Source organism: Megascapheus bottae, chromosome 5 (assembly GCF_031878675.1).
Source record: "Megascapheus bottae isolate mThoBot1 chromosome 5, mThoBot2.hap1, whole genome shotgun sequence".
NCBI classification, from domain to species: Eukaryota; Metazoa; Chordata; class Mammalia; order Rodentia; family Geomyidae; genus Megascapheus; species Megascapheus bottae.
The window spans coordinates 38,475,789-38,499,050 of NC_143513.1; the positions used below are offsets into that span (position 1 = coordinate 38,475,789).

General features: G+C 37.9%; 1 protein-coding gene across 1 annotated transcript in view; it reads right to left on the minus strand.

Moving 5' to 3' along the window:
- Positions 1-8,527: 8,527 nt before the first annotated feature.
- The window catches only part of Ptpn12 (protein tyrosine phosphatase non-receptor type 12), a 60,997-nt gene continuing 46,262 nt past the window's right edge, over positions 8,528-23,262 (minus strand). Inside the window, exons 12-18 of the mRNA XM_090332915.1 lie at positions 22,240-22,325; positions 19,055-20,019; positions 13,542-13,619; positions 12,325-12,392; positions 11,249-11,279; positions 9,903-10,013; positions 8,528-9,363 (exon numbers count right to left, since the gene is read on the minus strand). Coding sequence (XP_090189041.1) covers positions 9,302-9,363; positions 9,903-10,013; positions 11,249-11,279; positions 12,325-12,392; positions 13,542-13,619; positions 19,055-20,019; positions 22,240-22,325 — 1,401 coding nt within the window. The 3' untranslated portion in view covers positions 8,528-9,301. The remainder of the gene's footprint in view (positions 9,364-9,902; positions 10,014-11,248; positions 11,280-12,324; positions 12,393-13,541; positions 13,620-19,054; positions 20,020-22,239; positions 22,326-23,262) is intronic.

Here is a 23,262-nt window from a genome sequence, read left to right on the forward strand (position 1 = left end):
CATAGAAAAATGCAGGAAGTGGTGCTGGGGCTCAAGTGGTAGAGCTCTAGCCTTGAGAAAGTCCAAGGACAGTGCTCAGGCCCTGAGCCGAAGCCCAGGACTGGCAAAAAAAAAAAAAAAAAAACAACTCAGTGGGCCAGGCGTGGTCTAGTGGTAGAGTGCTTCCCTAGCAGAAACAAAGCCCCAGGTTCAATTCCTCAGTAGTACACACACAGAAAAAAGCCAGAAGTAGTGCTGTGGCTCAAGGATTACAGGCGTTAACAACCACACCTAGATAAAATTTTATAAACTTATTTTGCATTTTATCTCATATATAAACTTATAATAAAAAAGAAGAGCTGGGTGTTAGAAACTCACACTTGTAATCCTAGCTACTCAGGATGCTGAGATCTGAGGATCATGGCATGAAGCCAGCCTCAACAGGAAAGACTAATTCACCACCAAAAAGCTGGAAGTGGAGCTGTGGCACAAGGAATAATGCAAGGCCGGGAGTTTGGCCTAGTGGTTAAAGTGCTTGCCTAGCATGCATGAAGACCCGGGTTCGATTCCTCGGTACCACATACATAGAAAAAAGTCGGAAGTGGTGCTGAGGCTCAAATGGTAGAGCTCTAGCCTTGAGAAAGTCCAAGGACAGTGCTCAGGCCCTGAGCTCAAGCCCAGGACTGGCAAAAAAAAAAAAAAACAAGTAATAATGCATTAATCTTGAGCACAAAAGCTCAGTGACAGAACCCAATCTCTGAGTTCAGTTCTCAGGACTGGCATGTGCATAGATGCACATATGAAAGTAAAGAGACAGAGAAAGACAGAAAGAGACAGAGACAGAGAATGTCAAATAATTCTCAAAGGCTTTCCTGCTTGGCTTTTCTTCAAGTTTCTGCAGGACTTGTCCTAATGAGCATGTCAACTGAGCCCCAATGGAGGGAGTACAAAGAGTAATGTTCCTGACACAAATATGAAAAAGTGTTCACATCTATATAATTGAGACACAGCTCTAGGATAACCAATTTTTGTTGTTTTTAATTTAAAATTAATGCTTAAAAAAACTTTATATGAATCCTCAAGAGTTTGATGTGACTAGGTGCTGGTGGCTCACTCCTGTAATCAGCTATTCAGGAGGCTGAGATCTGAGGATCGAAGTTCTAAGCCAGAAAGTCCCTGAGACTCTCACCTCCAATTAACAACCAGAAAACCAAAAGTGGAGCAGTGATTCAAAGTGACAGAGTGCTAGTATTGTACAAAAATGCTCAGGGCCAGAACCATGGGCCCTGAGTTCAAGCTCCATTATCAACAATAACACCAACAAAGAGCTTCATGTGTTTGGAAAAGAGCTAGACTTTCCTTTCTGAAACTTGACAGCATCTATCGAATAACGCAGTTAATTTTGACCTTGTTACTTTAAGAAAATAGGCTGATTGTAGTGACATTAAATATGTGGAGATTACATTTGGAACCAAACACTCAGAATTCACTAATTCTTTCAGTAAGTATTTATTGGGTACAAGGGTATGTTTGCAAAGCAATATTCTATGTCAATTTTGGGGAAAAGTGATAAGCCCCTGTGCTCATGGACAGTAAACAATAAAGCATTTGGACTGCTCGTGTATCTCAGTGGAGTGCTTGCCTAGCAAAAACAAAATTTAAAAAATTCATTTCTTCTACCAGGTCATTTGTACGAATACTAGCATTTTGAGTCAATGAAAGTTTTCTGAATTTATGATCTAAATAATTAGCATCCTCAATAGCACAAGTCATTTGAGAGAAAAAAGGCCAGTGGTGTTTTTCAATTAAAGTAGCTGTCAGAAGTAGTTCTGGGCGTAAAGATAAAAGGTGCTGCTATCTTCTTGCTTGAACCAGTCTTTGACTGGTTCTCTACCACTCCACACAACTCAGTTCTTAGATCTTCCATTCAGACACAAGTGTACTTCCTAATTCATTTTACAGCATTTGGAAGCCCTCCAGTGGCCAAATACCATACCTGAAAAAATTCCTCTTACTGCCAGTAAGTGGTTAACTGCAAAGTGTACTGGTTTGTAACTTTCTTTGCACAGATGGTTGAGCATGTGATAAGGCAAATATACACAGTTGCTAATTATAGAATCCAGGTGATAACTTTAAATTCTTTCAATTTTTATGCATTTCCCTAAACAATAGATGCTAAGTATTTAACACAGTATTTACATGGTATTAGGGTAGTATAACCGAAAAATGATTGAAAGATATGCAAAGATGTACAAAGGCTAAATGCAAATCTTTACTTTTTAAAAAATTTTTGTTATTTTGGCCCAGTCCTGGGGCTTGAACTCAGGGCCTAGGCACTGCCCTTGGGCTTTCTCAAGGCTAGCACTCTACCATTTGAGCCACGGCATCACTTTCAGCTTTTTCTGTGTATGTGGCACAGAGGTATTCAACACAGGGCTTTGTGCATGCTAGGCAAGGCAAGCATTCTACTTCTAGGCCACACTCCAAGGATCCTTATATAAGGATCCTGAGCATCATGAAGTTTGGTATCTGGAGCTCCTGGAAGAGATTTCTCTCCACTAAGGACATTGAGATGCAACTGTACATGTACTGTAGTGTGTACTTCTGACTGGCTTCGAATCATGATGCAGAGACTTCAGCCTCCTGGGTAGCTAGGATTACAGGCATGAGCTACTGAAGCCTGCCCCCTCCCAAAAAAATCACCTCACCCCCTCCCCCATACACACTGTTTTAGCAGTGGAGAAACTGTGTACATGTCTACTTAATAAGCCTTTAATTTTGCCATGAGAACGCCTTTTTTTCACCTTAGTACCAGAAAAGTATTATAAAGAGAAATTCAGAGTATTTTTCTATTTACTTAATGGTTGGATTTTTGGATTATAAATCTGTAGCTGAAAAAGAATTAATTTCTGAAATGCTCTAGTCATAAATGTCATTATACTGACATAATAACAGTACATCTGCCATATCACCAGTAAAAAAAAAAGTGTGAAATGATAGGAATCTTTGGAATTCCCTTCCCCTCCCCCAGCACTTCAACAAAGCCCAGATTTGTTGTAGTTAGACATCTGTCTCCTCAAGCTACCCAAGACTTGCTGCTTTTTACTGGTTATTTACAAGCTACACACTACTAATTTGCATATTCTACAAAATTTATGTACCTTCAAGACAAATAGCAGAGAAAACAGGTTGCAGCAAATCTGTTAAAAATATAGTTTATATGCAAAACTACATCTGCTTTACAAGTAACATAACATATAATTCATGGCAGCCTATTGAGTGGATAAATGACAACATCTTTGATAAAGTCTTTGCAATTCTCCATCTGCAAGAATGAAAATATGTGCTTCTAGCCTTTATGGGCTACTTTACAAAGATTCAACCCTGGAGAACAAAGAAATTAAGTCACATCTCATTATTTCAAAAGCTATAAATAGAACCTGAACTTCTGATCACTAAAATGCTAAAACTAAGCAAATAATAAATGTATTTTAAAAAAGAGCAGCAAAAAAGAGAGCAAAACCTACACAATGACCTAATCCAACTTAATGTTACATTTATATACCAAACTAGAATGACTCATAGATTGTAGTCAAGAATATCAAATATGTATTTCAACAAGTCATTACAGCCAGGAAACTTAAGTAAAATACATCAATTCTTTACAGAAGAAAATGGTTCCCATTTCCCATGTTTCATTGCTGCCAAGGATCAAACCTAACACCTCACCCGGTCTTCCTACTGGGTGGAGCAGCACAGTCATGCCCAGGAACTAGCAACCTTGCAGACTGCCTGGCTTGGACTCTCAGCAGCAGTCTACTCTCTGACCAAGATCTCTGAGGCAGTTCTGGGCATTCTGAAGTTGCTTTCCACAGCTCTGCTCCCTTTACAGGCAAATTTCCTGACAGGGAATCATTCCTGTTTCTCTTCTTGAAGGATGAAGATGGAACCTGGTCTTCCATCCTAATATGTGCATGCTCTGCATAGAGCACAATGGAAGGGTATCTAGGTATTCTGTGGTCACGTAAGGCCTGTGTACAGATCTCTGCCTGCCTGACTGTAACTACAAAAGATTCACTTACCTAGTCCTATGGAGGCTGGGGCAGGACTATAAATTAAAAGACAGTCCAGGCCATATAAGGAGTCCTCTTCTCAAAATGTCATGTAAATATCAAATAGTTCATTCATCGTCCCTAGGGGTTCTACCGCTCCCTACCCATGGTGTGTTCATACTTCCACTCATGGATTAATGCTCTAATTTTGATCTTCTCCTGCAGATTTCTTCTAATCTTCAAATCTATGTCGAGAAATGGACTAGACTTCATTTCCTGAATGATGGTTCTATCTAAAACCCCAATGTATACTCTGGGCACAGTGGCTCCTGCATGTAAATCCGAGCTACTTAAGAAGCTGGAATATGAGGATCATGATTAGAAGCCAGCCAGAGCAAGAAAATCTGTGAGACTACCTTCACTTAGCCACCGAAAAGCAGGAAGTAGAGCTTTAGCTCATGTTAGAATGCTAGTCTTGAGCCAAAAAGCCCAGGGACATTGCCCAGGTGCTCAGAGTTCAAGCCCCAGGACTGAGACAAACAAAAGCTCCATGTATAAAAATAGCAAAGCAAAGCAAACAACAAAAAAAACCCCTAAATAACATTAAATATATTCAAATTGAGATTTGTTCTTTTCAGGATGGAATCTTGAAAATACAACTTTCTTTTATCTCATTTCCATCTAATGATCTAAACAGAAGCAGGAACACTTTATTTCCTACCGACAGTAACTCCAACCTCAGAGTATAAACACAAACTGATAGGCTTCAATAACCAGCCAGCACCAGAGGCTCATACCTGTAATCCTAGCTACTCAAGAGGCTGAGATCTGAGGATCACAATTTGAAGCCAGCCCAGGCAGCACTCCATGATATTCTTTACTTCCAATTAATCACAGAAAAGGCTGGGGGTGGCACTGTGACTCAAGTGGTAGAGAGCTAAGCTTGAGTGATGAGCTCCGGGATAGCACCCAGGACAAGTTCAAGACACAATGTAAAATTCAGTTTCAATTATTTTAAGTGATACCAAGGATTTATTTAGAAAATACACATATACACCATATTGCTCAATCCAGCCCTTTATTACATACCCTAGAGGTTATTCTACTTACAACTTTGCAATCAACAGCATTGACATAATTGTAGTTTTGAGTGTTTGAAGGGCTTGAACTCAGAACCTGGGTGCTGTACCTAAGTGTTTTCTGTTCAAGGCTAGTGCTCTACCACTTAGAGCCACAGTTCCATTTCAGGTTTTCTGGTGGTTAATTGGAAGTAAGTTTCATGGATTTTCCTGCCCGGGCTGGCTTTGAATCACTATCCTCAGATCTAGGCCCCTTGAGTAGCTATGACTACTGGCATGAATCACCAGCACCCAGCTCATAAGTATAGCTTTATTGTTTTATATTAATCAATACATAAAGAAAATGCACTTAAAAATCCTGTACATAAAAAGTGGTTCCCAAAAGAAAGTTACCTCATAGTGTTTATGACAGAAGGAAAGATTTAAAGGTCTTTGTAGCTTTAGATACAAAGTAGAGGTTTTGGAAAGTGCAGATGAATTCAACACTGGCTTCTCAGATATAGCTAAACATAGAAAAACAAAAGTATGGTTAACCAGGTTTTCTAGATAGTATAAGAATTAATGCACTGGGCACAGTGGCTCATGCCTATAACCCTAGCTAATCAGGAAGCCGAGATCTGAGAATTGTAGCCAGCCCACACATGAAAGTCCGAGAGACTCTTCTCTAATTAATCACCAGAAAACTGGAAGTGGTGCTGTGGCTAAGTGGTAGAGAACTAGCCTTGAGCTGAATAACTCAGGGACAATGCCCAAGCCCAGAGTTCAAGCCTTACAAATGACAAAAACAAAACAAAACAAAACAATGGGAGAAGGCAAGGATGGAAAACAGTACAATTAAAGCAGTAAGGGCCAAAAATAGAAACTGCTAAGTTAATAGACAATTTATAACAAAACTAGAGATTTCTAATTATTTTTGGTGCTGGGAATAGAACCCAGCTAGGCACCAAGCTCCATCCTCAGTTCCCATGTGAAAAACAACCTATTTTGAGAAAAGGATCGATTTTTAGTAGGCAGCACTGTGAATGGAACTCAGGTCCTTGTGCTTAAAAGTTGAGTACTGGACTGGGAATTTGGCCTAGTGGTAGAGTGTTTGCCTAGAATGCCCGAAGACTCAGGTTCGATTCCTCAGTACCACATACATAGAAAAAAGCCAGAAGTGGTGATCAGGCTCAAATGGTAGAGCTCTAGCCTTGAGAAAAGTCCAAGGAGAGTGCTAAGGCCCTGAGCTCAAGCCCAGAACTGGCAAAAAAAAAAAGTTGAATATTCTACTACTAGAGCCCTGCCTCCAGCCCATGTTTGCATTGGTTATTGACCAGATAGTCTAGCTTTATGCTTGGGCCAGTATGGGGTGCAATTCCCTTACCTGTGCTTCTCCATTTTGCTAAGGATTACAGCACCAAATTACTGAGATGAAGTCTAATGAACTTCTATGCCTGGGCTAGCCTTGTACCACAATCCCCAAGCCTCTGACTCCCAAGTCGTTAGTATTAAGAGGCTAGAACCACTATGCCTGGGCAAAGTATGAGTTTAATAAACAGCGGTTCCAAACATAAAAAAAATATTTTCCAGGTGTGGTGGCAAATATCTGCAATCCTAGCTAACAGATGCAGGGATTACTTTATGGCTCAAAGTTAGCCCTGGCAAAATGTGAGATCAACAGTTGGGCATGGTGACATGTGCCTATCATCCAATCTACATAGGAGGTAAAAAAAAAAAAAAAAGGAAAATCACAGTCCAAGCTGGCCAAATACAAAGTAACATAGTATTTAAAAAGTTAACTAGTGGGCAGGGAGTTTGGCCTAGTGGTAGTGTGTTTGCCTAGCATGCATGACAACCGGGGTTCGATTCCTCCATACCACATACATAGACAAAAACGCTGGAAGTGGTACAGTGGCTCTAGTGGTACAGCACTAACATTAAGAAAGGCCAAGGACAGTGCTCAGGCCCTGAGCTCAAGCCCAGGACTGGCAAAAAAAGAAAAAAAAAACCCACACATACACACACACAAAAATTAGCTACTCAGATGCTGATATCTGAAGATTGAAGTTTAAAGCCAGTCTGGCAGGAAAGTCCAGAAGATTCTTCCTTATCTGCAATTAACCACCAGAAAACTGGAAGTGGAGGTGTGGCTACAGTGTTAGCCTTGAGCAAGAGCTCAGGGAGAACACACAGGCATTACAGCCTACCAAAAAAAAAAAAAAAAAAGTAAAGCAAAAGAGGTCTGGGGCATTCTTTACATGACACATTGCCTATCTAACAAGCACAGGGCCCCAAGTTCTGCTCCCAGGTTTCTCCTCCACACACACACATGTGCAAACACTCAAGCAATGTCTTCTCATGTGATGTGTATTATGGTCAACAATGAACCACAAACATCACAATGGTTAATATATTATATTGCCTGCAATGTACTTATCTTTTATGTAAGAACTCTTCTGATGTTCACACCATGATAAAATTATTCTAACATTTACTAGATTGTTGACATCACTATATCTAAAAAATAAATTCTGTAAAAGGCTGAGATTACGTTAGAGTAGACAAAGATTTCTCAAAAATCATTAAATAAAAAAGTGGCTATCATGTCCAACTCTTCATCTATTTATCAAAATATTAAGAGTAAGATTAATACCCATTAGTTTCATTTCATGCTATCAAAATTCAGGCTTTGTATTTATGGATGGAAATTGTGGTTCAGTCATGAAATGGGAAGAAACAAGTTCCTCCCTCTTAAAAAAAAAAAAAATTTCCCCCCAGTCCTGGGACTTGAAATCAGGGCCTGCTTGCTGCCTGTGAGCCTTTTTGTGCTCAAGGCTAGCACTCTACCATGTGAGCCACAGTACCACTTCTGTTTTTTGGGAGGGTAGTTTATTGGAAGGAAGAGTCTCATGGACTTTCCCACCCAAACTGGCTTTGAACCATGACTCTCAGATCTCTCTTGTGAGTAGCTGGAAGTGTGAGCCATCAGCTCTGAGCAAGTTCCTCCCTCTTAAACTTTTCTGTTTGGTGCTCCAGGAAGCTTTGGGAAGGTCACGACAAGACACCTAGTATTGACTCAAGTGTTTTAAGCATTTGGGATTAGCAAAGATAGGAATTTGGCAGAAAGTGCTCCTCCATACTGTTTTTGACATTTCATTTCACTTTGTTGCCCAGGCTAAGGTTAGTTGAAATTCAGGCTGGCACCACCCTACCATTTGAACCATGCCTCTAACTATCTAGTTTCAAACCAGTGGGGCTCAAGTGATCATGCTCCCACCTCAGTCTCCTGAGCAACTGGGACTACAGGCATGCACTATCATGTCTAGATTCCTATTCTTGAACTGAAAAATTATATCTCTTTCATACAATTTCAAAAAAGCAAGGCTAACAAGAATAGTAGGTTTGATTTGCTAGGAATAAAAATCAAGACAATATGTATGCACTGTAAAATTGTTTTTGTTTTTAATGGCAGGTCAAATATTTTGATAGTCTTCTAATCCCAGTTGAGTTGCAATATTAAAGTAACACACATGAGCTAAGAGAATTCAATATTGTTCCAAGGCACTTACTGAATCTCCATAACTAGATGAAAACAAAACAATTAGGATGGACAATTAGACAATTTATAATATAAAAATAACCTTTTCCTTACAATTTACAAAATGTATTATTATTACAATCTTTGATCGCTAATAACCTGCAATGCTGGCTGCATGAATCCAGCAATTTTAAAATTCAGAAACTATTTTCTAAAATTTCAGGGCAAATAATTTACAAACAAGATACACAAAGATTTAGACCATGCAGAAATTTCTTACATCTTCTGTTAATAATATTTTATGACTGCAACTTTATCAAATTATATAGCTACTTGCCCTGTACATATACAAAATAATGCATACATGATAAAACTGCAAAATAGTCCGTGAACTTAATTCATCATAAAAGTATTACTGTATTAACAGGTCTACAAGCAGCGTGTAACAGGGTTAAGAGACATTAAGGCAATAATACTTGAAGTTACAAAATAAACCATATGTAATACTTTTTCCTAACTGTAGTATAAGGCAGGTAGATGATCCCAGCAAAAAAATACTAAGGTAACAATCTACACTGCTATTAGTCCCACATTTTGAAGATGGAATACTATAAATCTGGCTTTCAGTGGCACTTGGATTTTCCAGTATAATTTAAAGTGTTGTATTCCCTGAATCATGTCCATTCTGAAGGTGGATCTCTTGGTCCTTTTGGTTTGCCACACCGATTACCAAAACCTATAAGCAAAACACCAGAGTAATTGATCAACGTTCATAAATACTGTATCATGAAAACTTCACCCAGAGACACCCTCCTCATTCCTGGTATTTACAGATGGGAAAATCAAATACAAAACAAAAAACAACCCTCCCCCAAATCCAAAACTCAACAAAAAACCCTATACATCTATTCTAGGTATTTTTAAATAACTTCTTTAAAAGAACTATTAGCAGGAATACCACCAGTAGTTCCAGGCTAGCTAGCATGGGCAACATAATGAAGCCCCATCACAAACAACCCCCAAACAAATTTATCACAAAATAAATAAAATATCTTAATTTGCATATTAGTTTTTAATGTTAGTCCAGAATGAGGCAAATTATTTTACGTATTGTATAATTACTTCTAAACAAATCTGATTATGTTTGTTTTATTCTTGGCAACCTGAAGAAATCATACTACAAAGTTTGATAAAATTGTCTTTATAAATACTGGGATAATGGCAAATGATTTTTTCTCTCTCTTGTATTAACTAAAATTTAAAAAAATTTATTACCAATATCTGTGCTTTCTGTTGGACTTTCTGTTACTTGATCTTTCTTGTCACTGAAAGTGGGTGGACATTCTGTACAAGTCTCTGTGATATGATTACCTCCTGCTGGGTGATCTGAAATGCAAACCAATCTATCAATCATCATCCTTTGCAACCTCATATATAGCACCTTGTAACTGCTTAATGTTGGCGATAATTAAGAGAGACAAAGACTTCAAAGTCACCAGAATTTTAGAGGCTTTTAAAAATACAAAAGAGTAAATGTAAGAAATTGTATTGTTTGTTGTTGTTGAGATAACAGTGTTTTACTACGTAGCCTAGACTGATGTCAAATTCATAATCTTCCTACCTCAGCCCTCATGCACAACTACGTCTGGTTCTGTTTGGTGTTCTTGAGAATACTTAAGAAGTCTATTGTGACTAGCTTTGTAATGTGAAGATTCTCATTATACTCTTACTTTATTTTCATAAATCCAGATATCAGTGTATTTTAATTATTTTTTTTATTCTTTTACAACTTATATCCTCTCAAATAAATATCTGTGAGGAACATTTCTGGAAACTTGTAAGTACAAGATATTTGTTTCTTATCTTTTAGATGCTTATCACCTAGAAAGGATTCAGCAAAAAATTTAAGATGTTACATATTCTTTTTGTTGTTGTTAATTTTCCTTTTCTTCTTCCCCATCAAGGCTGCCCAATCTCTCTGTTTCAACTTCCCAAATGCTGGGATTATAGGGATGGGCCACCATGCTGTGCTTACTTTTCTTTTTCATAACTTAAAAAAAAAAATGCAACAGTAGTTGGGTACCAGTGGTTCACACCTGTAATTCTAGCTACTCAGGAGACTAAGACCCATGGATCACAGTTCTAAAGCCAATGTGGGAAGGAAACTATGAAATTCTTAATCTCCGATTAAGCACCAAAAAAAAGCCACCAGTGCAGCTGTGGCTCAAGTGGGTGAGCACTAGCTTTAAGCAAAGAAAACTCAGTACCCAGGTTCTGAGTTCAAGCTCCAGGACCTACACACACACACACAACACACATAAGCCATTCGTTTAGCACATGCCAAGGACAGGCTCAGTCAATGAATAATATCCTCACTCCTAAATGTTTTTATAAACAGTAGAAAATTATTTCTCATAAACTTGTATTAATAAAAAAAGTTCTCATGATTTTCCAGATCAAATCAATAATATATTGTGGTAAAATTAACTGATACCCACTATTCTAGGAAAGTGTACCTAGGTATATTTGCATATAGAAATAAAACCAAATAAAAAACACAGCAAATGACACATACTGTTTAATAAGGTCAATGACGAAAATAACGGTGAATCACTACTTACCACATTTTTCATAGCCACAGGTTGTTAAGCCCTATAAGGAAGACATGCAATAGGTCAATATATTCATTTTATGTACAGATAGTTTTGTTTTGTTTGGGTTGTGAGGCTTGAACTCTGGGCCTGGGTACTGTCGCTGCACTCTTCAGCTCAAGACTAATGCTCTACCACTTTTGAATCACACCACTTCCAGGCTTCTAGTGCTTAATTGGAGGTAAGAGTCTCATGGACTTTTGTGCCAGGGCTGGCTTTGAACCGCAATCCTCAGATCTCAGTCTACTGAATAGGATCACAGGCGTGAGCCACTGGCTCCCAGTTATAGACAGGTTTTGTCACAGATACATTTTCCAAAGAAAAATGATTCTTTCAATTTTTCAATATGGATTTTGCAGCACAGCTTTATGTGCCAATTAACATGTATCATTTATGTCACTAGATGTAATATGGGGAAAGTATTGGTCATGACAAACTAAAAAAAAAAAATCAAGACTTTTCCTGAAGGCAAAAGAAACCTAGCATGGACAGAAATGTTAAGCTGCAGTAACAAAATCTAAGGAAGTAGCATGAACCCCAAAAGCGTCCTGTTCATGGCTCCAAAAAAATTGGAAACATGGCATACTTTACATAATTCAAAAGCATGTTGATCAAATAATTCTTTCAAAGCAGTAGCCATAAAAAATATATAAAATCTTAAAAATGCATAACCTGGGCCGGAGTTTGGCCTAGTGGTAGAGTGCTTGTCTAGCATGCAAGAAGACCTGAGTTCGATTCTTCAGTACCACATACTTAGAAAAAGCCGGAAGTGGTGCTAAGGCTCAAGTGGTAGAGCTCTAGCCTTGAGAAAAAAATCCAAGGAAGTGCTCAGGCCCTAAGCCCAGGACTGGCAAAAAAAAAAAAAAAATGCATAACCTAACATTTTCACAGAACACTTAGCATACAGAGACTTAGCATAAGTAATCCTAATAAATACTACAAACTATACTTAATGGTTTCCAGATGACATTTATAACAAACAACTATAATATAAATTGACAATAAAAGTATTAAGTTACAGCTATTCCAATCCAAACATGACTCACTTCTGACTCTTTTTGTTCAGACCATTCCGGACTTTGAAGTTCATTCCATTCAGATCTCACAGGTATATCTGAGGAAAATGAAATCTTCAAATTAAAATTACATCACGAATACTTGGAATTTCTGTGATTATAGTACATAGAGAAAGAGGTTGGAGACGTAGGTTAGTGGAATAGCAAATGCTTAGTATGTGCAAGGGCTTGATACCCAGAACCAAAAAATAAAAAAGAAAGGAAGTCAAAGAAAACTCAACAAAAATTGAAGGGAAAAACTACATACAAAAAACAGATATCACAATTTGAACTGCTTCTATTAACTCTAGAAAATTTGAGTTGCTTGCCTTAAAATCTGACTAAATAAATTCAGTTGTTTATTGTCATCTATAAAATAATGTGAGACAGTTGAAGTATGCTGTACTTTACTGCTGAATATTGTTAAAATCAAAAAAGATAGTAATATATTTGTAATGTAACTCATTGTAAGCAAAACCGCTGCAAACAAACTCTCATCTGTATATTGTTTAAAGGAGTACACTGTTAATGCATTAAAAAAGGATCACTTTCTTCCTATTCTCACTAATCTCAGAGAAGTCATTAATGTTTGTTAGTTAACACCAACTGACTATAACGCCATCCAACAAGTCAGGTTAAATGTTGTGACCTACACTAAGAAGTAGAGCAATTAGGGACCGGGAGTTTGGCCTAGTGGTTAAAGTGCTTGCCTAGCATGCATGAAGACCCAGGTTCGATTCCTCGGTACCACATACATAGAATAAAAAGCCGGAAGTGGTGCTAAGACTCAAGTGGTAGAGCTCTAACCTTGAGAAAGTCTAAGGACAGTGCTCAGGCGCTGAGCTCAAGCCCAGGACTGGCAAAAAAAAAAAAAAAAAAAAAAAAAAAAAAAGAGAAGAAGTAGAGCAGCAATTACTGTTCTCCTAAACAAATACTAACTATTTAATGCATGAATTGACAACAACTGGAAATATATTTGTAATTGCACTAAACTGAATTCTAGTATCTAATATAATGTAGTCATTCTAGAAATCTTAGGAATGCCATTTTGTTATTTTCTAAATGAAAAATTAAAAGCATATAACCTCCAATCCTATCTGTTCTGATTTTTAATTATGTAGCACAACAGTCACTAGATTAAAATAAGCCATGTTTTCCAGAATTTAATTTTAGGATATAACGTAAAAGTAAAAGCAGAAGACACTCACTCTGTTCACTTGCTAGTACAAAAGATTCGGGAGTTCTTTCAGGTAGGGGAGGAGGTGAATCTTCACTAATGTCAACATCTAAATAAATAAAATTTAGACAAATCATTAAAAATTAACATATTACCTCAAGTCAGCACTTACTTTTTTTTTTAAGTCAGCACTTTCTTGATATGCAAAGGATCTCTGTCGCAAAGATCTAAAAATCACTTTTTAAAAACCTTTACCATGATCTTATTTTAAAGGGTTTTAGGAAGGGGCCAGGAGTTTGGCCTAGTGGTAGAGTGCTTGCCTAATATGCACAAAGACCTGGGTTTGATTCCTAGGTACTACATACATAGAAAATGCCAGAAATGGTGCTGTGGCTCAAGTGGCAGAGTTCTAGCCTTGAGGAAAAAGTCCAATGACTGTGCTCAGACCCTGAGTTCAAGCCCCATGACTGGCAAAAAAATTAATTAATTAAAGGGTTATGAAGCTTACTGAGGAAAGAAGGTACTTTTACTAATGGACACTGAAAATGACTTCTGTAATTTTCCTGACATTAACTGTCCTCTGATGTGAAAGAAGTATTCAGTAGAGAACTCACTATCATCCTGGGACTTCTGTAATGATTAAGTCCTAAAAGGAAAGCTTTAGTCATTTAAGACAGTTTCCCAAACTAGAGTCAACTGCAACTCTTATTATTCACCACCATCTGTTCTGCTCACTTACTGAACTTCTTCATTCTTTCCCCCCTTTTTTTTCCCTGCCAGTCCTAGGCTTGAGCTCAGGGCCTGAGCACTGTCTACTTCTGGCTTTTTTCTATGTATGTGGTACTAAGGAATCAAACCTAGGCTTTTGAGCATGCTAGACAAGCACTCTACTACTAGGCCAAACTCCCGGCCTCTTTCTTCCTCTTTTTTTGGTGTCAGTACTGGATTGGGTATGAACTCAAGGTCTTAGCTTTTTTTCTTGTTTATTTATTTATCTTGTTTTTCTCTCAAGCCTGCTGCTCTGACACTTAAGCCACATTTCTACTTCTGTCTTTTTTATTGTCCTAGTTAATTGGAAATAAGAGTCTTGGGGATTTTTCTGCCCAAGCTGGCTTCAAGCCATGATCCCCATATCTCAGCCTTCTGTATTGTTAGGCATGAACCATAGGAACAAAAGGTGCACGGTCTCCTTGATGTGGATATTAGATCCAAACAGTACAATATTTGGGTACCCAAGGTCTTGGAGATATAAACATAACTACATAGACATAATAATCTATGATGGGATATATACTCTATAGACATGTTATATAGATTGATATGTATCTATCACATACAAACCCTCAGTTTAATTTTAATTATGTTCTAAAAATCTATGTGTCAGTAATTACATATAGAGTCCCTTCTTTTATACTACATTTGAAATATGATGTAAAAATCAGTGTTAATAAAATCTTTAAAAACAAAACCAAAAAACCCTTTTTTGTGCTGGAGCCTGAACTTTGCTCAAAGCTACTGTTCTACCAGTTGAGCCACAGCTCCACTTCTAGCTTCTTGGTGGTTAGATAATGTCTCACGGACTTTCCTGATCAGGTTGCCTTTGAACTGTGATCAAATCTAGGCCTCCTGAGTAGTTAGGATTAGCTTTTTTTCTTGCTTAGTTGTTCTGTGTCTAGAAAAACAGGCCTGTGCCATAGGCACTTGGCTACTTACTTTTAATTTAATTTATGTACTTTGGTCACATTTTTCTACTATTACTGAATATTTGAAGTGCTATTTTTGTAATGTAGATAAATATATAGCTACTAAAATGTTAATGACTTATTGCCTAAAATCTTGTGAACAGTGGCACATGGTTGTACTTTTGGAAATGAAATTACTTTTTGGCATAAGTTTAGCCTTATGACTTGGGATAAAGAACATATTATATCTTTTAAGTTTTACTGCTGGTATAGGAAAAAAACTGAACAGACAATGGTACGTGTGGTCTCTTATGCTGTAGAGAATAAGACAAATGTGAGAATTCTCTATCTTATCTGAGTCTGCTTTTTTTCTTTTAAAATGAACAGTCTGGCTACAAAACTGATACACTATGTATTAAGAAACACACACAGAAAAAAAATTAATAAACTTTCAAGAAGTACTGCAGCAGGTATCATTACTCTTGCTTTTCTTGTGTTTAGTTAACAGGAGATAAAAGAAAATGCATCCTTTGAGTTCTGCTAAGAGTTCTAGCTCTAGCTCAATACTTGATCTACTCAGAGTGCTAGAATTCTCTTGTCAATGAAGAACTATCTATTTTATCCAGCAGTGGCAATACAATACATATGTTTTTTTTTTTTTTTTTTTTTTGCCAGTCCTGGGCTTGAGCTCAGGGCCTGAGCACTGTCCTTGGACTTTCTCAAGGCTTGAGCTCTACCACTTGAGCCTCAGCAACACTTCCGGCTTTTTTCTATGTATGTGGTACCGAGGAATCGAACCTGGGTCTTCATGCATGCTAGGCAAGCACTTTAACCACTAGGCTAAACTCCCGGCCCGGCAATACATATTTTTTTTCCTGTTGTTACTAACCCCTCACAAGTACAGAGACTGCTGTTCCAAGGAAGGGACTCCTAAATGAGGTACTGTGGCATTATTTCATAAATTATACAAATCAAGAAGAAAGTGTAATTCTACATGTTTCTATTTATTAAGTATCTTAGAAACTTGCCTTTTTGATCATGACAATTCTCACCACTAGAGAACCTCATTCTCTAACTGTGGCCCTTTGCTTCTCAATAGCATGTTTCTCCCTGGATTGCCTTTCTTACAAATCTTACTCTGAAGAATCTTTCTAGAGGCTTGACTGATGCAGTTTGGCCTGAATGAAATCCTGGGGCATGCATGCGAGAAGAATTCATAGCGAAGATTTTTCACATGCAAAAGGCTACTTTAGGTATCAATACCAAATAACTGAGGTTAATTCACTAGAAGAAAACCCCTCCAGGGGCCGTTGGCTCATGCATGTCTGTTATTCTAGCTACTTCGGGAATCTGAGATCTGAGAATTGTACATTGAAGTCAGCCCAGACAGGAAAGCCCTTAAGACTTTTCTCTAATTAACCACAAAAACAAAGTATTAAACAAACAAAACAATACCACCAGCAACAAAAGTCACGAAGCAAAATCTGGAAGTATAGCTATGGCTAAGTGGCAAAGCACCAGCCCTGATCAAAAAAGCTCAGGGACAGTGAGTGTCCAGGCTCTGAGCTTTCAAGTCCCTGTCACCAAAAAAAAAAAAAAAAAAAAAAAAGACTACCCCCATGCTGTGTTAATAGTTAAACAACGCATATGATGTATATAAGTAATGTATAAGCCATTAAATAATACAGAATCTACAAGATAAATGATTAGTAACAATTAAAATAGGACTACCAAGACTACATAGCAAGAGCCCCTCAAAAAAAAAAAAAAAAACCAAAAGGACTTCCAGTAGTTAGGTTTGTTTTGGGGGGGCTTTCCTCAAAGTTCTCTACCACTTGAGCCAGGGCACCACTTCTGGCTTTTCTATGTATGTAGTACCAAGGAATGGAACCCAGGTCTTCATGCATGCTAAGGCAAGCACTCTACCACTAGGCCAAACTTCTGGCCCCTTCAGTAGTTGGTAGAGCCTCAGCACCATTTCCGGCTTTTTTTCTATGTATGTGGTACCAAGGAATCAAACTCGGGTCTTCATGCATGCTAGGCAAGCACTCTACCACTAGGCCAAACTCCTGGACCACCCCCCCCCCCAGTAGTTAGGTTTTAACAATGAACATTTACAGAAAAAAACCTTAAGTTATCAAAACAGTAGCATAGGTAGTTTATAATGAAAGGAAACTAGCAAACAGATTTACAGTGATCTTTGTTTTGAAATACAAATAAAAGAACAGAAGTGAGGTATTATATAGCAGGGTGTTTTTTAATCTCTGCACAATATTTATTACTTTTAAGGAACTGTTCCTACTATCACAAATGGTCATGTGACAGTAACTTCTAGTAAATTTATCTTAGCGTACATCTTTCCTGTCCTTACCAAACTTTATTCTTGGTTAATACATTTGTTTTGTCCTGGAGCTGAAACTCAAGCTCTTAAACTTTTTTTTTTTTTTTTGGCTTATGGCTAGTGCTCTACCACTTAAATAACAGTTCCACTTCCACCTTTTTCATGCTTATCTGCAGATAAAAGTTGCTCAGACTTCCCTGCTCAGGCTGACTATGAACCATGATCCTCAAATCACAGCCTCTTGAATAGCTAGATTTACAGGGATAAGCCACTGATATCTGGTTTAAAACACAAAAACACAGTCTCAGCCTGAAACAAAAAGCCCAACTAAAATGCCCATTTATTTTCTGGTAGTTATAAAACGGCACTTGTAACTGAAACTCTGAAGTTAAGAAAATATATTAACTTAAAATTATAGCAAATTGGTAAAGTAATACTTATTATGGCAACCATTATCATCTGAAGATCTTTCAAATAAATTATAGAATCAAGAATTCTACTTAAAAGCTAGATTAGACTCATTGATTCTATATTCTTAAGACAAAATTTACAGCATGTACAATTAGGGGAAATTAAAGTACTACATACAGTAGGGGTACTATTACAGTGGTAAGAAACACAAATCAATGTCCAAGTTCATACTTATTTTTCCTGTACTTATAAAAATCATTCTGTATGAATCACTATCATAGTACACTAATACTAAATAACCACTGTAGTTAATATATTAGTAAAAAGATTTCAGATTGCTATGTTTGCTCTCAATTTTGTACTCTGCTTAAATAAGGCAGCCATAATATTTATAGAACTCCAGAGAGGAGTTTCAAAACTAATAATACACTGGGTAAATCCAACACTTAGGAAGCCTGGATCAGAGTTCCAGGCAACTCTATATTACATAGGCAGACATATTTCAAAATAAATTACAAAAACAAATAAATCAACAATACATATTGAGTTTATGTGTTATTGTGAAAAATTAAGACTGTTTAAGGAATCATTAATCAGATAATAGCTTCGGTACCTAGTTACATATCCTACTCACAATAAACTGCCATATTTTACTGAGTAGTTTCCAAAAAGCTCTTAAGATTAAACTCAAATAGTGTGAAAAATTTCATAGTTAAAGAAACAAAAAGGATGACTAAATAGGCATTTAAGAGAGTGAACTTCAATGGTCATACAAAGCCATACTAAACTACTTATGTCAGTTTCTTAATTTTATTTTGCCTAAATTACTTCTAATTTGTCTAATAAATTTTGGTCAAGACAAAGTACTAATAAGAGCTATAATACAGAAAATATTCTAGTTACAACCATAAAAATATTTTAGAAAAAACAAAAGTAATACAGTAATCAAATTAAACAATAAATAAAAGCTTATATTTTAAAAGTTATGAAACAAAATTCTGTTGTAGATTGCAGTGTGTGGTGTAAAGCAAAATGAAATAACAGCTGAAGTCTTTGAACAGTGACTGACACATGACAGTGATAGTCACATGATAGACACTCTATTATTACCTTGTTCAGCACCTGAATGTATGGGTCTTGCTACATCGTGTCTAGCAATGGACATGGGCAATACTTTCCTCGTAGAAATGCTTTCGATGTTAGTGGCAGCAGAAACCGTGGCACTTGCTGTTGAAATAGTAGTTTTCTTCTTTGTCACAGCACCATCAGAGGTCCTTTCATCTGAGTCCGAATCATCAGAGTGAAGAGGATTAGTAAAGCTAAGGGGAGCTCTGAATAGAGGTGAAGTGTTAGGATGATCCACAAGATCATGGACTTCGGCTTCTGTTGTAGAGTTTGGTGTTAAACTCAAAGTTTTCACAGTTTGAGAGTGAGTATCTGAGGATATGCCTTCAGATGATTCGGATGTGAGTGTGGCATGTTCTGGTCCATGAAATGACCATGCTGCGTGTCCTTTTTTATCAAGAGGCAAGCGGTCTGGCCTTGGTGGTGTGTCTGAATTCTGTGATTCTTCTGAAGGTACAGAAGTCTTGTTTGACTGTGTTGCAATGTTGTCCATACAAGAATTCTCAGCAGTATCATCAACTTTTACATCTCCTGAACTTAACTCCTGTGTCTTAGACATTTTATCAATCACACAAGATGAAGCAGATTTAATTTTAATTGCATGTCCTCTATTCAAAAGTGTGTTCCCATCAAAACTTTTTGGTCCCTCCTGGAGAGGGACCTTCTTAATCTCAAAACTTAAGTTTCGCTCCAATTTTTTATCTGTTTGATCAACAGTTTGTTCATTTTTCCCTGGAACATCTGTTGACTTATAGTTTCTATTGAGGTCTGTTGACTGTTCTGATGAAACCATGTGCAACACTGGCTTTGGATGGTATCTGTCATTGTCTTGCCATACAGTAGTGACTGTTGGAAAGGCTGAGGGTGGAGATGGTGTCAAGATGGGTGGCACTGGGTGAGGTTCTGGTGGCTGTAGTATTTCTTCCTTAGCATCTCCTTCTACAAGGCAACTGCAAAACATTACCGAAAGGTATTTAAAAATGTCTATCCTGGGCCGGGAGTTTGGCCTAGTGGTTAAAGTGCTTGCCTAGCATGCATGAAGACCCGGGTTCGATTCCTCGGTACCACATACATAGAAAAAAGCCGGAAGTGGTGATGAGGCTCAAGTGGGAGAGCTCTAGCCTTGAGAAAGTCCAAGGACAGTGCTCAGGCCCTGAGCTCAAGCACAGGACTGGCAAAAAAAAAAATGTCTATCCTTTAAAGAAAGAAAAGCTTGTCTCCTTAAAGTAAGCTGATAGATGACATTTACATAAGACGTTGGAAAGTCAAATAATACAAGACTTAATGAAAGCCATTAATCCCTCCTACGATCCTCCCTAGCCAGAGGCACTTAACTTTTAACTTGTTCACAGCTGCTTCTAAGATTTACCTAATATTATAAAATATGTGCACTATTATTTCCTGATCTTCCCAAGATACTTTTATTTTGGGAGTACTAGAGTTTGAACTTATGGCTTATACTTGGTAGGCAAGGCCTAAACCACTTGAGCTATACTCTGAGCCTTACTTTTTTTTGAACCTTACTTTTTTGCTTTAGTTATTTTCAGATGGGATTCCCTAGTTTTGCCTGGGTCTAGTCTCAGATGCTGGTCCTCTTACCTGTGCTTCCCAGTGGCTAGGAGATTAACAGGTGCACACTACTATACCTGATCATTTTTAAGAGTCATAATTCTAAGTTTCAGTTAAAAATCCAGCTTATGACTACAGATAATAATTCAACCCTATGTTAATATTTGTTTCCTTTTTTTTTTTTTTTTTTTTTTTGCCAGTCCTGGGGCTACAACACAGGGCCTGAGCACTGTCCTTGGGCTTTCTCAAGGCTAGAGCTCTACCACTTGAGCCACAGCACCACTTCCGGCTTTTTTCTATGTTTGTGGTACTGAAGAATCGAACCCGGGTCTTTGTGCATGGTAGGCAAGCACTCAACCACTAGGCCAAACTCTCAGCCATTTGTTTCCTTTTTTAACTCCTTGTTTTTCCCTAATGATAGATAGGTCAAACACACCAGACGACTCAGTGTCATAGGCATCCTTCTTAGATATATTCATTTTCTTGCTCCAAGGTGAATCCCTAGTACTCTAGACCACCAGAGAACCCTGATTCCAGACTTTCATGTTTCCTAGGCTTCATCTTGATCTCTATAGGCATAAAGCCTTTATCTGGAAGTTACATTTTCTAACTACTTTTTAAGTACTACATGCAAGGCAGACTTCTTTATTTTTTGACGAAGGATCTCACTAAGTGGACTGATCTTAAACTCATAGTCCTGGGGACTGAGCTTCCCAAGTGCTATGATTGCCAGTGTGCAAAGGTATGATACCACCATGCAAAGGTATCAAAATTTTCCATGTTATGAAATTCTAGCTTAGCAGTAGTATAGTTTTGAAATTCTGATTATTTGTTAGTCTTCTCTTTTGGTCTTGTGCCAATCTTGGGGCTTCAATTGTGGACCAAGTGTCGTCCTGAGCTTTTATTGCTCAAAGCCATTGCTCTGCCATTTGAGCCACAGTTCCCACATCCAGTTTTAGGTAGTTAATTTGAGGTTACAAGTCTCATAAACTTTCTTGCCCAGGCTGGCTCTAAATTAAGATCCTCAGATCCTAGCCATCTAAGTAACTAGGACTACAATCATGAACCACCAGTGCCTGGCTTACAAACATTTTATTCTAGAAGAAATATAACTTTTATCATATCACAAATCAGATGTCATACACATCAGAAAAAACAAAGATATAAAGCATTTTTTTTTTGCCAGTTCTCGGACTTGAACTCAGGCCTTGGGCACTGGCCTTGGGCTTTCTCAAGCTAGTGCTCCAGCCCTTGAGTCACAGCATCACTTCCAGCTTTTTCTCTGTATGTGGTACTGAGAAAGTGAACTCACTCAGGGCTTCATGCACACTAGGCTACGTTCTCAGCCTAAAACCTTTTAAATTAACTTTCTTGGGGGTCAGTCCTGGGGCTTGAACTCAGGGCCTGAGTACTGTTCCTGAGCTTCTTTAGCTCAAGGATAGCGCTCTATGACTTGAGCCATAGCACCACTTTTAGCCTTTTCTGTTTATGTGGCACTGAGGGACCCAGGGCTTCATGCATGTTAGGTAAACACTCTATCACTAAGCCACATTCCCAGCCCCATGAACTCTTCAAAGAAAATGTTTGAGGACTCAGAATACCTGCGAGTCCTTGGTGGCTTTGGAGGAGGAGAATCTTGCTTTTCAGCATCTATGGAGCTAGCCAAGTTTTCAGTTGTAATTTCATTCTGTCAAGAACAACAACAAAAAAAATTCCATCAAAATTAGGAGAAGAAAATTTCCTTCTTCAAGTTTCAACTAAATTGTTTCTGGCTTTTAGTCTGAAAGACCAAACCAAATAGCAGAATAGATTTATATAAACAAACAGTAGATTTTTATCAACTGCTAAAAGATTAAGCACCTAGGCACACACACACATTTATTTATGTCACTTATACCACCAAACAAAGTAATTCAAGAAAGTATTGCTGGGCATGTAGCTCACACTTACAATCCTAGTTTCTCAGAAGGCTGAGATCTGAGGATTGCAGTTCAAAGCCAGACTAGGCACTAAAGTCCTTGAGACTCTTATCTCCAATTTACCATCAGAAAGCTCGAAGTGACACTATGGCTAAAAGGGTAGGACAGTAGCCTTGAGCTGAAGCGCTCAGGGTCAATGCTCAGGCCCAGAGTTCAAGTCTGACACGCATACACACATACACATATACACACATACACATACACACACACACACGTACACACACACACACACACACACACACACACAAGGAAACTTTTAGCCATATGATTAATCCCAGCTTTGTTCAAGCTTTTCAATTACTTCCACTGCATTCCTTTTTTTTTGGTCTTTTCTTGTTTTGGTACTGGGTATGGAACCAAGGACTTTTTGCACTTATTAGGAAAGCACCAGCCCATGACATTTATTTCAAATGTTACTATAAAAAAAAGATTTCCTGGGCCGGGAGTTTGGCCTAGTGATAGAGTGCTTGCCTAGCATACACGAAGACCCGGGTTCGATTCCTCGGTACCCCACATACATAGCAAAAAGCTGGAAGTGGTGCTGAGGCTCAAATGGTAGAGTGCTAGCCTTGAGAAAGTCCAAGGACAGTACTCAAGCCCTGAGCTCAAGCCCAGGACTGGCAAAAAAAAAAAAAAAAAAAAAAA